General features: G+C 45.6%; 1 protein-coding gene across 2 annotated transcripts in view; it reads left to right on the plus strand.

Annotated features, from left to right (window-relative positions):
- The window catches only part of NCAN (neurocan), a 151,073-nt gene that overhangs the window by 113,749 nt on the left and 22,883 nt on the right, over nt 1-14,441 (plus strand). For both annotated transcript variants that reach the window (XM_034442546.3, XM_034442545.3), the window contains exons 8-9: nt 3,812-5,188; nt 14,193-14,309. In XM_034442546.3, coding sequence (XP_034298437.2) covers nt 3,812-5,188; nt 14,193-14,309 — 1,494 coding nt within the window. The remainder of the gene's footprint in view (nt 1-3,811; nt 5,189-14,192; nt 14,310-14,441) is intronic.

The following is a 14,441-nucleotide window of genomic DNA, read 5'->3' on the forward strand; positions in this document are numbered from 1 at the left end:
ATGTCCAAATATTTTGAGTCATCCCGTTCAGGAACTTGGGCAGACAACCATGCCCTGTTGTGGGCATTTTGGAAAAAGAACCAGATGGAATGATTATTGTTTTATTTTGTTTTTATTAATCTGGCTATATTTTTTTGCATTCTTACGGCCCCTGGAAAAAGTGATATATTTATGGCCATTAATGCTTCATCCCTCATTCCAGTGGGCGCTCAAAATAGTATACAGGGATCAGGTGCCACAAACGGTATGAAATAATAAAGTATAAATCCCTAAATGAAAAGGATAAAGACAAATTTTTGCTTGCTGGAACGTAGGAAAAGCCAATGATTAACGCGCACAGATGCTTTTCATGCTGGTGTATAAAAAGGCACAGCTTTGATATCTTGACACATTTGGAAGGCATTTCAGAGTCACGATCCTTCTGTAGAAAAAGCCCTCCTCGCTGTGCTCTGACATGGGCTTCTCTTAACAAAAGACCCATCCAGTAATCCTGCCAAAAAAAAGTCGGGCTGTTTTGTCTTGTAGACAGACAGAGTCTTGACCAGAATCTTTCTGAATTTTAAACAAAAAGCATGTGCTGAAACTGACTAAGTATTCTGGACTGAGGGGAATACATTGTTCATGGGAGTGAGAGAAAGGGAGGAAAAGGGAGAGGAAGGAAGGAAGGAAGGAAGGAAGGAAGGAAGGAAGGAAGGAAGGAAGGAAGGAAGGAAGGAAGGAAAGATGTAGAGGAGAGGAAAAGAAAAGAGAAAAAGGAAAGGGGAAAGGAAAGGAAAGGAAAGGAAAGGAAAGGAAAGGAAAGGAAAGGAAAGGAAAGGAAAGGAAAGGAAAGGAAAGGAGCATGAGAGGTAGACAACCATAGAGAAGTAAATAGCTAGGCAAACCTATCATAGACATAGACACAGACACGTACAGAGAAGAAATTAGAGAGCAATTAATAGGTAGATATATAAATACTGAAAGCCAATTCTTTAATTGCTATAGAATCTGTCCTCCCTCCCTCCCTCCCTCCCTCCCTTCCTTCCTTCCTTTCTTTCTTTCTTTCTTTCTCTCTCTCTCTCTTTCTTTCTCTTTCTTTCTTTCTCTCTCTCTCTCTTTCTCTTTCTTTCTTTCTTTCTTTTCTTTCTTTTCTTTCTTTCTCTTTCTCTCTCTCTCTCATTGCTACAAACTCCACAACATTCAAGGGTGTTCCAACAGACTCTTCATCTTGCTCTGCTTATCCTAGCCCTCCTTCTCTCCCCCCACTCTCAACCCCAGCCTCTAACCCTCCCAGGGAGATTAAGAACCTTAGAAATTTAGGAATCCCCCTGCTGAACCCCATTAGCTCAAAGGACCATAGCTGCTAGGCGATGCAGCTAATAAGGAGGCAGTTGCCACAGAAACCATTCCCACATGCTCCTTGGCATTGTAACCGTTGCCAAATGCCTATGATATGCAGCCCTTCCACGCAGGCACTTTCGGAGGCCCAGATGGAGAGGTGCCAATTTCCTGTAGTTATTAACACCCAGACAGATGGGCTGGCCATGGGAGAGTGAGCAAGTGGGGAAGGGAAGAAACTTTAATAGAAGGTGGCATAGAGTCTGAAATCTTGATTCAACAGACTTTAAGTCAAGTTCATCACAATCATAGTGGGTAACTATGGCAAATTTATGACGTGTGGACTTCAGCTCCCAGAATTCCTGAGCCAGCAATGAACTTTGCATACCATGGAGTAAATTTCTACATGGTCTATTTTATTTGCATGATGAGAGCACTGTTATATGATGAAAATACCATGGTGCCCTTCGCTTCAATTTCATGGACCTTTCTAAGCGACAAAAAGATAAAGGTTTCCCCTGCCCAGTTGTGTCCGACTCTGTGTGTGTGTGTGTGTTTGTGCTCATCTCTGATTCACAACCGAAGAATCAGCATTGTCCGAAGATGCTTCTGTGGTCATGTGGCCAACAGGCGCATACAGAACACTGTTATCTTTCTACTGAAATGGTACCCATTTATCTACTTGCATTTACATGCTTTTGCTAGGATGGTAGGAGCTGGGGCAAATAACGGAAGCTCACTCCATCACGCGGTACTTGGGTCTCGAACTGCCAACCTTCCGGTTGACAAAAACAGCATCTTAACCGCTAGGCCACCATGCCCCACAAGTTAGAGATATCATATCCCCTCACCCTTACTGTACCCGTAGTCCTTATTTTATAACTGCCTCACTTACTGACCATTGACAGTTATGATGGTGATGAAAATGTAACTGTCAGCGTTCCGAGTAATGCACCCATTGAAAGTAGAACTCCGAGGCAGGTAGATTCCTCAAAGAACAGGTTCATTGGATACATCATATCAGCACAACTGGTGAAAACCGACTCTAAAAGTTCCCGCGGTTTTTCACCTAATTAAAAAGTGAAAGTTCCCCCCCTTCCCCAGGTCATCAGTCACATGGTCCAATGAGGTGCTGGCTGGTCACTTGGTTACTCCACCACTCCTCCTCTCTCAGCCACCTGTTGAAATGACCTTGGTTCCCACAGGAAACTTTTTGTTTTGACTGCCAAGCCAGGCTATCTACTTCCCCCCACCCCTCCCTTTCTCCTTTCTGCCTTGTGGCAACCATGAAGCAGCAAAAGATCGCTCCAGCCTGGTTCGCTTCAGGGTTGACAGTAACTTTATGATCAATCCATACATTTAATGATCTTTGCAGGTTTACGGAGCAAAGCAAGGCTGAAGTAAGATGGTAAGCACAGTTGCAGCCGTTTTGTTTAATGGCCAGGTTTGCTAATTCCAATTATGGTCACTAAACGAGGATTACCTGTACATTAAAATGAGGTTTCACTGTGTTTTTTTTACTGGATAGGAGCCCACTTGTGTGTATCACGGATATGCAATACTTTGGATTCTGTTTCAAACTGTGCTTTAGGATAGAATAGAATAGAATAGAATAGAATAGAATAGAATAGAATAGAATAGAATAGAATAGAATACCATGTTTCCCACAAAATAAGTCATCTCCTGGTAATAAGCCCAATCGGGCTTTTGAGCGCATGGCAATAAGGCCAAGCGCTTATTTCAGGGTTCAAAAAAATATAAGACAGGGTCTATATTTTCAGGGAAACACAGAATAGAACAGAACAGAACAGAACAGAACATAATTCTTTATTGGCCAAGTATGATTGGACACACAAGGAATTTGTCTTGGTGCATATGCTCTCAGTGTACATAAAAAGACAAGATGCATTCATCAAGAATCATAAGGTACAACACTTAAAGATAGTCATAGAGTACAAATAAGCAATCAAATCATACTAGGAAACAATCAGTATAAATCATAAGAATACAAGCAACAAAGTTGCAGTCATAAGTGGGAGGAGATGGGTGATAGGTACGATGAGAAGACGAATAGTAATAGTAATGCAGCCTTAGTGAATAGTTTGACAGTGTTGAGGGAATTATTTGTTTAGCAGAGCGATGGCGTTCGTGAAAAAACTGTTTTTGTGTCTAGTTGTTTTGGTGTGCAATGTTCTATAGCATCGTTTTGAGGGTAGGAGTTGAAACAATTTATGTCCAGGATGCAAAGGGTCTATAAATGGGGATATGAACCCAACATCTGTCTGCAACTCTTTAAAGCAGCTGCATCTTGTCCTAAGATTTGAAGCTGTCCTGGGTGTGTGATTCCAGGAAAAGACAGGGCTACTTTAAGAAGTTAGCGACAGATGCTGTATTCACACCCCTGCATGTTCTGAAACATTTTTGAGAATTAAATTGGAAGCACTGTACACTCCTAATATATGCATATGTTTTAATCTTGTGCATATCTCCACAGGGTTACCGTTACTTGAGAATCGAGGCGCCAAGGAAACCACATTTTCTCCTGCATCAACACCTCATTCTTTGGAAAACGCAAGCACTGAAAGAACCAAGCAAGGATATTGGACCATTTCTGGGCCAAGAAACCAGGAGAAGGACGTATACAATGAGTACGTTCCCATATCATTGCCGGTCTCGGCTAATGTTCTACTTGATCTGCAGAAAATTGCTGTGACTACAGGATACGATCCTGAAGTTGCTTCTGTGGGGACCAGCATGCGAAGCGACTATCTTCAAGGGATGACCCAAGCTGGAGACCGTGAAGATGACTTTTCTGGCCATGGACAGGTGGTTACTCCAGCAGAATCCCTTCTGTCCTCTGACCACCGGAGGAACAAGCCACACATTGATGAGTCAAGTGGAGAATACGATTACAGCTCCCGAGAAAGCCACGTCAAAACCATGAGCTTTGGCGAAGAGCTTCCAGGACCTGTTTTTGAGGGCCACCAAAACTTTCCAGAGGATGCCGAAGGAGAAACGGAGCCAGAAACTCTGCATTTTGTTAACCAAGAGGAAACAATGAGCCTCCTCAATATTGCGGGGAAAGACACCGTCTTGAAACAGGGCAGCCAACGTTCAGAAGAAGCGTCTGAACTGAGGGGACAAGAAGCTGTGACACTCTCCCCAAAAGACATCATCACCCCAACACCAGGAAATGTGTATTTGCAGGAAGCTCAATTCCTCCCTGAGAAAACTGAGGCATGGTTGGTGGACCACGACAATCAAGATAGTATGGAGACCACCAGAACAAACAAAGCAATCCTGGGGCCTCCAGATGGTTCCACTTTCACTGAAGTCCTAGATCTTTCTGAGGCACAAGGTAGCTGGGAACAGGCTACTCAAAGCAGGGAGAGCCACCTTGAATCCAGCACGATCGAGCAAAGTTACCACGAAAGCTCGGAGGAAGACAATGGTGACTACCATTGGCCAGATGGTGCCACTGCAGGACCTCCTGCTCACAATCACACCGTCTTCTTTTCTTCTGCTCAATCCCTTCCAGATGAGGCCAAGGATGGAGAGGAGACCACAGCCGTGAGTTTGCCTGAGGTGAGGACTCCATTCATACTCCATGGCACCTCAGAGTTTATACACATACCTCAGCCAGCTGCCTTTGACAACTCGCTTGTGGTTCCAAGCTCACTACCTTCCATCTATCCCACCGAGAGAGAGGTGGAAGCCAAGATGGACCAGGAAGGGTACATCCCCTCTGTCCCTGGAGACTTTCTCCCAATGGAGAGCGACAGTGGGAGCGGAGAAGAGAAAGAAGATGCACCAGCACTCAAAGGAATCCCCCGTCTGGTGTGGGCCCAGGAGATGAATGACACCTTGCTTGGTAAGAATCCCACCCCCTTTGTACAGCCTCTTTGTGGGGTGGGAAGAAGATGTGATGTGAAGACAGATAGGCCACCAGACATACATCAGCTCTGCTCCTTCGGGTATACAAGTTCTTAGGAGATCCCCATCCTTACGTAGCCATAGGAAGGGTTTCATTCAAAGTCAAAGTTTCATTTTTTTGAATTAACAGAGATGACTAAATTGACTACCCTAATCAAAGAAAAGAGTATAGTTACTGTATTTTTTGGACTATAAGACACACTTTTTTGTCTCCCAAAAGGGGGTGAAAATGTCTGTGCGTCTTATAGGCAGAATATTGCCAAAGCCCTGCCCATCTGCCGGCCGTTTTTTGGCTTCCACATGCCCATTTTGGGGCCTTTTTTAGGCCTGTTTTTGGCCCATTTTCGAGGGGTTTTTTGGCCCATTTTCAAGGTTTTTGGGGGGCTGTTTTCTAGGCTTTTTGACCCATTTTTTAGACTTTTGGGCCTGCTTTCGGGGCTTTTTTCAGCCCAATTTTGAGGCTTTTTGGCCTATTTTTGAGGCTTTTTTTGGCCTGTTTTTGAGGCTTTTTTCCGGCCTGTTTTGGGACTTTTTTCAGCCCATTTTTTGGGGGGGGGAAATGGGCCGAAAAAAGCCCCAAAAACAGGCTGGAAAAGGGCCAAAAAAAGGGAAGCCAAAATCTTTTTTTTGTTGTTTTCCTCTTCTAAATTTAGATGTGTCTTGTAGTCAGGTACATTTTATAGTCCGAAAAATACAGTAACTTTGTTTTTACCTTCACTTGGAAACCACTTCTGGACTTTGTGCTTGAGGTAAGAAAAAAATGAATAGACTTCAACTCACAAAAATCCCAGCCACAGCCATACTAGCTAGCTACTGAGATTCTGGAAGTTGAAGGCCCACCCAAGGTCAGGAGAATACCTGAATTCAAGAACGGAGGTACTTTTACGAGAATGGTCTTGGATTGTTTCTGTTATTTTAAATTGGTGAAGTTCAGGATGGAACTGATTAGCATGCAAAGCTAATGTCCTGCCACTAAGCCCTTGAGATACCTGGTGATCCTAGTAAATAGATCACAGATACAACTTACCACGCTCTGATCTTAGGCAAGCAGGGGTCTTTTCTGATCCCTGTTATGTGATCCTTTTGAACAAGAATTCCAAAGACTAAATTCCTCGACTGTCGACTGTAACGGAGCCTGTCCATCACAGCCGTAAGTCCTGATGGTTGTAAAATTTACAACCGTTTTCACGCAGTTATTAAGCAGCCACTACGATAGTAAAGCAGCTGTTGTTGTTAAGTGAATACTGCGATTGTTAAGTGAACCAATGATTCGCTGTGAGTACAGTTCTGCCAAAAAAATGGAAGTAAACGCCAGTTTTTGGCAAAACCATTGTAAAATGTGATCATGTTACCCCAGGATGCTGGAACTATCGAAAATACATGGTTGCTAGGTAAAGGTAAAGGCTCCCCTCGCACCTATATGCTAGTCGTTTCCGTCTAGGGGGCGGTGCTCATCTCCGTTTCAAAGCCGAAGAGCCAGCGCTGTCCAAAGATGTTTCCATGGTCATGTGGCCAGCATGACTAAACACCAAAGGCGCACAGAACGCTGTTACCTTCCCACCAAAGGTGGTCCCTATTTTTCTACTTGCATTTTTTACGTGCTTTCGAACTGCTAGGTTGGCAGAAGCTGGGACAAGTAACGGGAGCTCACCCTGTTACGCGGCACTGGGGATTCGAACCGCTGAACTGCTGACCTTTTGATCGACAAGCTCAGCGTCTTTGCCACTGAGCAACTGCGTGGTTACTAAGAGTCCCCAATTTTGAACATGTGACCATGGAGTTGCTGCAATGGTAGTAACTGTGAGTAGAGGTCATAAATCACTTTTTTCGGTGCTGTTGTAACCCTGAACAGCGACCAAACGAATGGTTGCAAGTTGAGTTGCAACGTCTTCTCCAGCTGCAGGAAGGAACAGGGGGACTTCCCTTCCTTTCCAGAGCCGGAGAGGAGAGAAAAAATTGGCAGTTGGCATAATGTGTTCTTCGCTTGGAAGGGCTGCGCTATTCAAGGCTCCCCACTGTGTCAAGCAACAATTGCAGCTAACTGAATCCTGTTCCCCCAAAAGCATTTTTTGGATGTCACTTTTTTTCCCCCCTCTAACTACAAAGGCTTCGAACAGCTAAACCCTTGGGACTGTCACTCATGACGATTCGAAACGGGGCTTTTGACACAACCATCCTAAAGGCTCTAACTTGTATTTTGCAAAGCTCGTTGTAATGCACTTTTGCGGAAAATACATTCGGGGTATTGATTAACTGGATTTGTTCTCTTGTTCCTAATGTGGTTACAAAGCAGAGCATGTCCTCCTCACGCAGCCCAGACGCCTAACACGACTCCATAGATTCCCCCACCCCAGGGGTAAAATGCACTTACCTTCGCTACTGGATTGGAAATGTGAGTGCGCGTGCCTCTTCTGCACATGCGCAGAGGGTCAAAAACGGGTCGTGATGACCAGGGGTGGGTTCTATTTATCTTTACTACCAGTTTGCAATGGGACTGCACACGTTCGCTCATTTTGCTCACGCACACACTTCTGTGCATGCACAGAAATTTCCTGATGACATCCGGGTCGGTGGGCGGAGCCTCCCGCCAGTTTTATTACCGGTTCTTGTGAACCGGAGGCAACCCACCACTGGTGATGATGTCCCGGCGGGTGGGCGGAGCCTTCCACTGCCAGCTCTACCGCCTCACACGAGCCAGATAGATCCGGCTGCGTTTCACCACTGCCCCACCCCCCAGCTAAATATACAAAATGCTTCCCCACAGTTTCCTTACCCCCCCAGAGACCCCGAAATTCCCCTGTATTTCTTCAGACCACAGAGCTGGGAGTCCCGGTAGTCCTTGACTTACGACCATGATTGAGCCCAAGATTTCTATTGCTATGTGAGGCATTTATGAAGTGAGTTTTGTCCCATTTTACGATCTTTCTTGCCACGGTGGTTAAGTGAATCACACCAGTTGTTAGGTTAGTAACCTGGTTGTAAAGCGAATCTGGCTTCCCCCTTGACTTGGCTTGTAGGAAGGTCGCAAAAGGGGATCACCCCAGTCGTTATAAATACGGGTCAGTTGCCGAGCGTCTGGATTTTGATCACGTGATTATGGGGACGCTGCAGTGGTCGTAAGTGTGGAAAACGGTCATAAGTCATCATGGTCATCAGTCCATTTTTTTCAGTGCTGTCGAATGGTCACTAAAAAAGCTGTTGTAAGTCGAGGACTACCTGTACTGCAAAATGCATGTGTGTCATGAGAGCAATGATTACATACTTAACTTCGATAGGAACGTTAAGACTGCATTGCAAAAGTAAGAATTTATGCTTTACTCCCTAGATCGGGGGTGAGCAATTAATATCCTCAATGGGCCACATGAGAAACTGGGAATGTTGTGGAGGGCTGCCCCCCCACCCTTGATGACACCACTCCAGCGCCTGCCAACTCTGCCATTCTGCCGACACTGACGCTGCCACAGGCAGCAATAGGAACAGCCTGTGGGTTGTGGCCCACGATCTGTAAAATGCCCCTGTCTGCCCTAGATTGTTAGGATGGAATGACCTGCTTCAGGAAAATAGTAAAACACCTTTGAATCTGCATAAAATGATCTCCCCAGCCCTGAATAACCTGCCTCTTGCTGGTGCATCAGGAATTACGACACAGCTTCTACCCAGAAGTTGTACAACTCTGGAGGGATTCAGGGCAAAATGTGAATCAGGGCAGACGTAGCCCCATCGAGCCCCTGCCTGGAAGACTTTAACTAAAAGGAATTTTTTTTCCACTGGATTTCCACAACTTTGTGCGATGCCGAAAGAAGATACTACACAGCCAGTTGGATCCAGTGGTTAAGGCACAAGGCTAGAAACTGGGAGGCTGTGAGTTCTAGTCCTGCAAATTCTAGGAAAAACCTAGAATTCGGTGCAATGGTTAAGGTACTACCCTGTTTCCCCGAAAATAAGACATCCCCTGATAATAAGCCCAATCGGCTTTTGAGCGCATGCGCTCAAATAAGCCCCCCTGAAAGTAAGCTCCCCCCAAAATAAGCCCTCCCCAAAAATATTTAAATGCATGTGCAGCCAGTCCCCGCCAGTCCCCTGCATTCTAACCACTGTGCCACTGCGAGGTGGCGCAGTGGTTAGAGTGCAATACTGCAGCTACTTCAGCTGATTGCTAGTTCAGCGGATCAGCGGATCAAATCTCACCGGTTCAAGGTTGACTCAGCCTTTCATCCTTCCGAGGTGGGTAAAATGAGGACCGAGATTGTTGGGGGCAATATGCTATTTAGTATATTATCTTTGGTGTAAGCCGCCCAGAGTCCTTGGAGAGTGGGCGGCATGGAAATATGACTAATAAAATAAAATAAAATAAATTTCTTCTGGTTAGAGTTAGGGAGACAGCGCTGAAAATCAGGTAAGACGGCAAGAGGAGCCCCGTCTTGCTCCAAGCGCCCCAAAATAAGAAGACCTCCGAAAATAAGGCCAAGCGTTTATTTTGAGGTTCAAAAAAATATAAGACAGGGTCTTATTTTTTGAGAAACATGGTAGAGCAGAGGTCCCCAGGCCATGGGCCACTACCGGGTTGTGAGCTGTTCAAAACCGGGCCGCCTAAAATAGCGGGTGAGCCCATCAGTCGCCAAGCATCTGATTTTTGATCACATGACCATGGAGATGCTGCCACAGTTGTAAGTGTAAAAAACAGTCATAAGTCACTTTTTTCAGTGATGTTGTAACTGGTTGACTCAGCCTTCCATGGTGGGTAAAATGAGGACCCAAATTGTTGGGGGCAAGAGGCTGACTTTGTAAACCACTTGCAGAGGGCTGTAACAGCACTGTGAAGCAGTATATAAGTCTAAGTGCTATTGCTATTGAAAAGTCACAAAACAAACTGTTGTAAGTCGAGGACTACCTATACTTGAGATACATCTGGTGATCCTTATGAGATGCCAAATGCCAAAGTGGGTGGATCCTTGGTCTGATCTACTCTGTTTCCCCGAAAATAAGACAACCCTGATAATAAGCCCAATTGGGCTTTTGAGCGCATGCGCTAAAATAAGCCTCCCCCCGAAAATAAGCCCTCCCCAAAAATATTCAAAAGCAGAGCTAGAAATCAGGTAAGATGGCAAGAGGAGCCCCATCTTGCTCCATGTGCCCCAAAATAATAAGACCTCCCCGAAAATAAGACCAACCGCTTATTTCGGGGTTCAAAAAAATATAAGACATGGTCTTATTTTTGGGAAAACACGGTAGTTCCAGATTCCTTCTTATGTTCTTATGACCTGTTACTTGAAACAGGGAGATCTATTTCCATGAGATTCCTCCCTTCTACCCTTTCTCTGGCAATCACAGTGCCATAATTCACTCTCTGGTCACACAACTGCAATTGCTTTAAAAGATCCCAGTACAGGTAATCCTCAACTTACTATCATTTCTTTAGTGACTGCTCGGAGATACAATGGCACCGAAAAAAGTGACCTCAACTTTCAACCATAGTGGCATTCCGCAGTCATGAGATTAGAATTTGGGCTCTTGGCAATCAGTATGTATTTATGACAATTGCACCATCCCATGTTCATCTGACTGCCATTTGGGACTTCCCAGCCAGCTTCCAAAGTCATTAAGAAAAGCCAGATTCGCTTAGTGAACTGTGATTTTTGTCCCAAAGCTGCTTTTTCAAGAGGCAACTGGACTTTCTGGTTTTTCTTTGAAGACGTTTCACTTCTCATCCAAGAAGCTTCTTCAGTTCTTGGATTCACAGAGCTGAAGAAGCTTCTTGGATGAGAAGCAAAATGTCTTCAAAGAAAAACCAGAAAGTCCAGTTGCCTCTAGAAAAAGCATCTTTGGGACAACTATGAACTGGATGACTGGGAATCTCCATAGAGACCTATGATTTTCTTAACAATTAACAATTAAGAAAACCAAGACAAAAAAGTAATAAAGATCGGGCTTGAAACTCACATAACTGCCTTGCTTAGCAACGGCAATTCTGGTCTCCATTGTAATAACTGTGAGACGGATCTTGGAGTCTTAGTGGACAACCAATTAAATATGAGCCAACAGTACACAGCAGCATCCAAAAAAGCCAATACAATCCTAAATTGCATTAAAAGAGGGATACAATCAAGATCAACTGAGGCACTAATACCACTCTATAAAGCCTTAGTAAGACCACACCTAGAGTACTGCATCCAGTTTTGGTCACCACACTATAAAAAAGATGTTGAGACTCTAGAAAAAGTGCAGAGAAGAGCAACCAGGATGATGAGGGGACCGGAGACTAAAACATACGATGAACGGTTGCAGTAACTGGGCATGGCTAGTCTAGTGAAGAGAAGGACCAGGGGAGACATGATAGCAGTCTTCCAATATTTGAGGGGCTGCCACAGAGAGGAGGGGGTCAACCTATTTTCCAAGGCACCCAAAGGCCAGACAAGGAATAATGGATGGAATCGTATCAAGGAGAGATTCAACCTAGAAATAAGGAGAAATTTTCTGTCAGTGAGAACAATCAACCCATGGAACAGAAGTTGCCTTCGGAAGTTATGGGAGCTTCATCACTGGAGGCTTTCAAGGAGAGATTGGACTGCAATTTGTCGGGACAGTGTAGGGCGGGGGGGTGGACTAGATGACCTACAAGAACCCTTCCAATTCTGTTAATCAGATAATCTGTAGTGGTAAATTTAGGACAATCTGTAACGAATTCCAGGGTGACCACCTGGAATTGACTCTCCAAACCGATGCCATGGCCGTTTCACAGTGCATTGCGGTGGAAATTGGGCTTGTGAAAGACCACTTGACACGGTGGAAGCAATGTTGTGCTTTTCATTGAGGCAAAGAGGGGACACACTGGCACATACAGCAGAGCACTTGAGCTCGCGTTGTTTGCTCCACCAGCATTTGCAAAAAAATCAAAAAAGGCCTTTGAGCAAGAGAGGGCCAATTGAGGCAGGGCAAAGCAACCCACTCAGCCGCAATGTCACTCATCAGAGCAAAGTGCTTGCCTAGATATAATGGGAATCCAATAAAGGAGGGGGGCAGAGAGGTGCCAATCTGGGTCAGAGGGCTGGAACAGTTATTCTATGTCAAGCAGGCAAGAGGGAAACAAGCAACTGAGTGCAATTCAACGCCAACCTCGGCCCAGCCCCTGAAGCATCTCCTTCATTTGACCTCCTAGCATAGCTGCTCCCAGGGGTGGGATTGAATATTTTTTACAACCAGTTCTCTGCCTGGTTGCTGGGTGGGCGTGGCCATGGGGGCGTGGCCTACTCGGCCTCCTGTACCATGGCAGGGGGGAGAGGGGAGCGTTTTCATCCTCCCCAGGCTCCAGAGGCTTTCCTTGAGCAAAAACTGCCTTCCCCGGGCACTGGAGGCCGGAAACAACCCATTTTTGGACTTCTGGAACTTCTGGGAGGCCTGTTTTTCACCCTCCCAGAGCCTCCACGTGGGCGCTGCACTTACCTGGCATCCAAAACGGGCCGCATGGAGACTCCCAGGAGGGGAGGGGTGGGGTGGGCGAGGCCAGCCAGTCTTTGCAACTACTGGTTCGGCGAACCAGATGTAAAATTAGCATCCGGTTTGCCCAAACCGGTCCGACCTGGCTAAATACCACCCCTGGCTGCTCCCTACAATTCACTAGCCAAATTAAGGAATACAGGTAGTCCTCAATTTACAACAGTTCGTTTAATGACTGTTCAAAGTTACAACTGCACTAAAAAAGGGACGTAGGACCATTTTTCACAGTTATGACCTTCGCAGCATCCCCATGATCATGTGATCAAGATTCAGATGCTTGGCAACTGATTCATATTTATGACCATTGCTGTGTCCCAAGGTCACGTGATCCCCTTTTGTGACCTTCTGATGAGCAAAGCCAATGGGGCAAGCCAGATTCCTTAACAACCGGGTTACCAACTTATCAACTGCAGTGATTCACTTAACAATGGTGTAAAGAGAGATCGTAAGATGGGGCAAAGCTCACTTAATAAATGTCTCACTTTACAGAAATTTTGGGCTCAATTGTAGTTGTAAGTCGAGGACTACCTGTACAATGAAAATCAGTAAACACAGAGAGCCAGTCTGGTCTAGAGGTTAAGGCATCAGGTTAGAAACCAGGAGAGTGTGGGTTCTAGTCCCGCCATGGACATGAAGTGAGTTCAAGTCCAGCTTTAGCTATGATAGCCAGCCTTTGGGCCAATCACCCTCTCTCCGTCCAACCCACCTCACAGGGATGATGCAGAGGAGAGGAGTTTCACCTTCAGTTTTACTTTCACAGCAGGAAGCAGCTTTAATACAGAACACTTGAGCTAAGCCACGGCCAGGCTCCTTCCTGTCTCTTTCTTGCTCACAAAGCAAATACTGTTTCACTTTCCAAACAGCCCTCTGATGCTAAGGAGTTCTACTCCCCCTCCCCACCTGAAAAGAAATCTGTTCCACGCTCTGATGCTAAGGAGTTCTATGCCCCTCCCCACCTGAAAAGAAATCTGTTCCAAATACAAAACACAAGCAGAGGAGAGGAGTTTCACTTTCAGTTTTACTTTCACAGCAGCAACAGGGGATAGGATAGGAGAGGCTTCTGTGGGGCAAGGCTGAGCGAGAGAAGGGGATAGGACAGGAGAGGCCTCTGTACAGCAAGCCTGAGGGAGAGAAGAGGATAGGATAGGAGATGTTTCTGTAGGGCAAGGCTGAGGGAGAGAAGGGGAGAAGAGAGGCCAATCATAACTACTCATTAATTTTCAAGCTATAAGTGTCGATTTATCAAGCCTGATTACATAGTTTCGTAGCGAAGCACAGGTATCCAGCTAGTAAATAATAAAATGAAAACCGGCTGGGTGACTTTTGGCCAGTCATCAGGAGACTGAATTATAGTCCTGCGGTGGGCATGAAACACATGTCGTAGGTTTCATGCCGTGGGCATGAAACACATGTCCCTCTCTCCTCATCTCCTCGTTTCTTTTTTGCAGCCGAAACTGACCCTTGCGATAACGATCCGTGTTTGCACGGGGGCACCTGCCAGTCGAGTGGAAACCTTTCCAGCTGCCACTGTCTGCCAGGATTCACAGGCGAAAACTGTGAAATAGGTGAGGAGATGGGGTGGGGAGCCTCCGTAATTCTGCTGACTGCCAGCGGTTCGATCCTCACCTGCTCAAGGTTGATTCAGCCTTCCATCCTTTCGAGGTGGGTAAAATGAGGACCCAGATGGTTGGGGGCAA

This window comes from Pantherophis guttatus, chromosome 1 (assembly GCF_059756535.1).
Source record: "Pantherophis guttatus breed Tessera chromosome 1, ASM5975653v1, whole genome shotgun sequence".
Lineage (NCBI taxonomy): Eukaryota > Metazoa > Chordata > Lepidosauria > Squamata > Colubridae > Pantherophis > Pantherophis guttatus.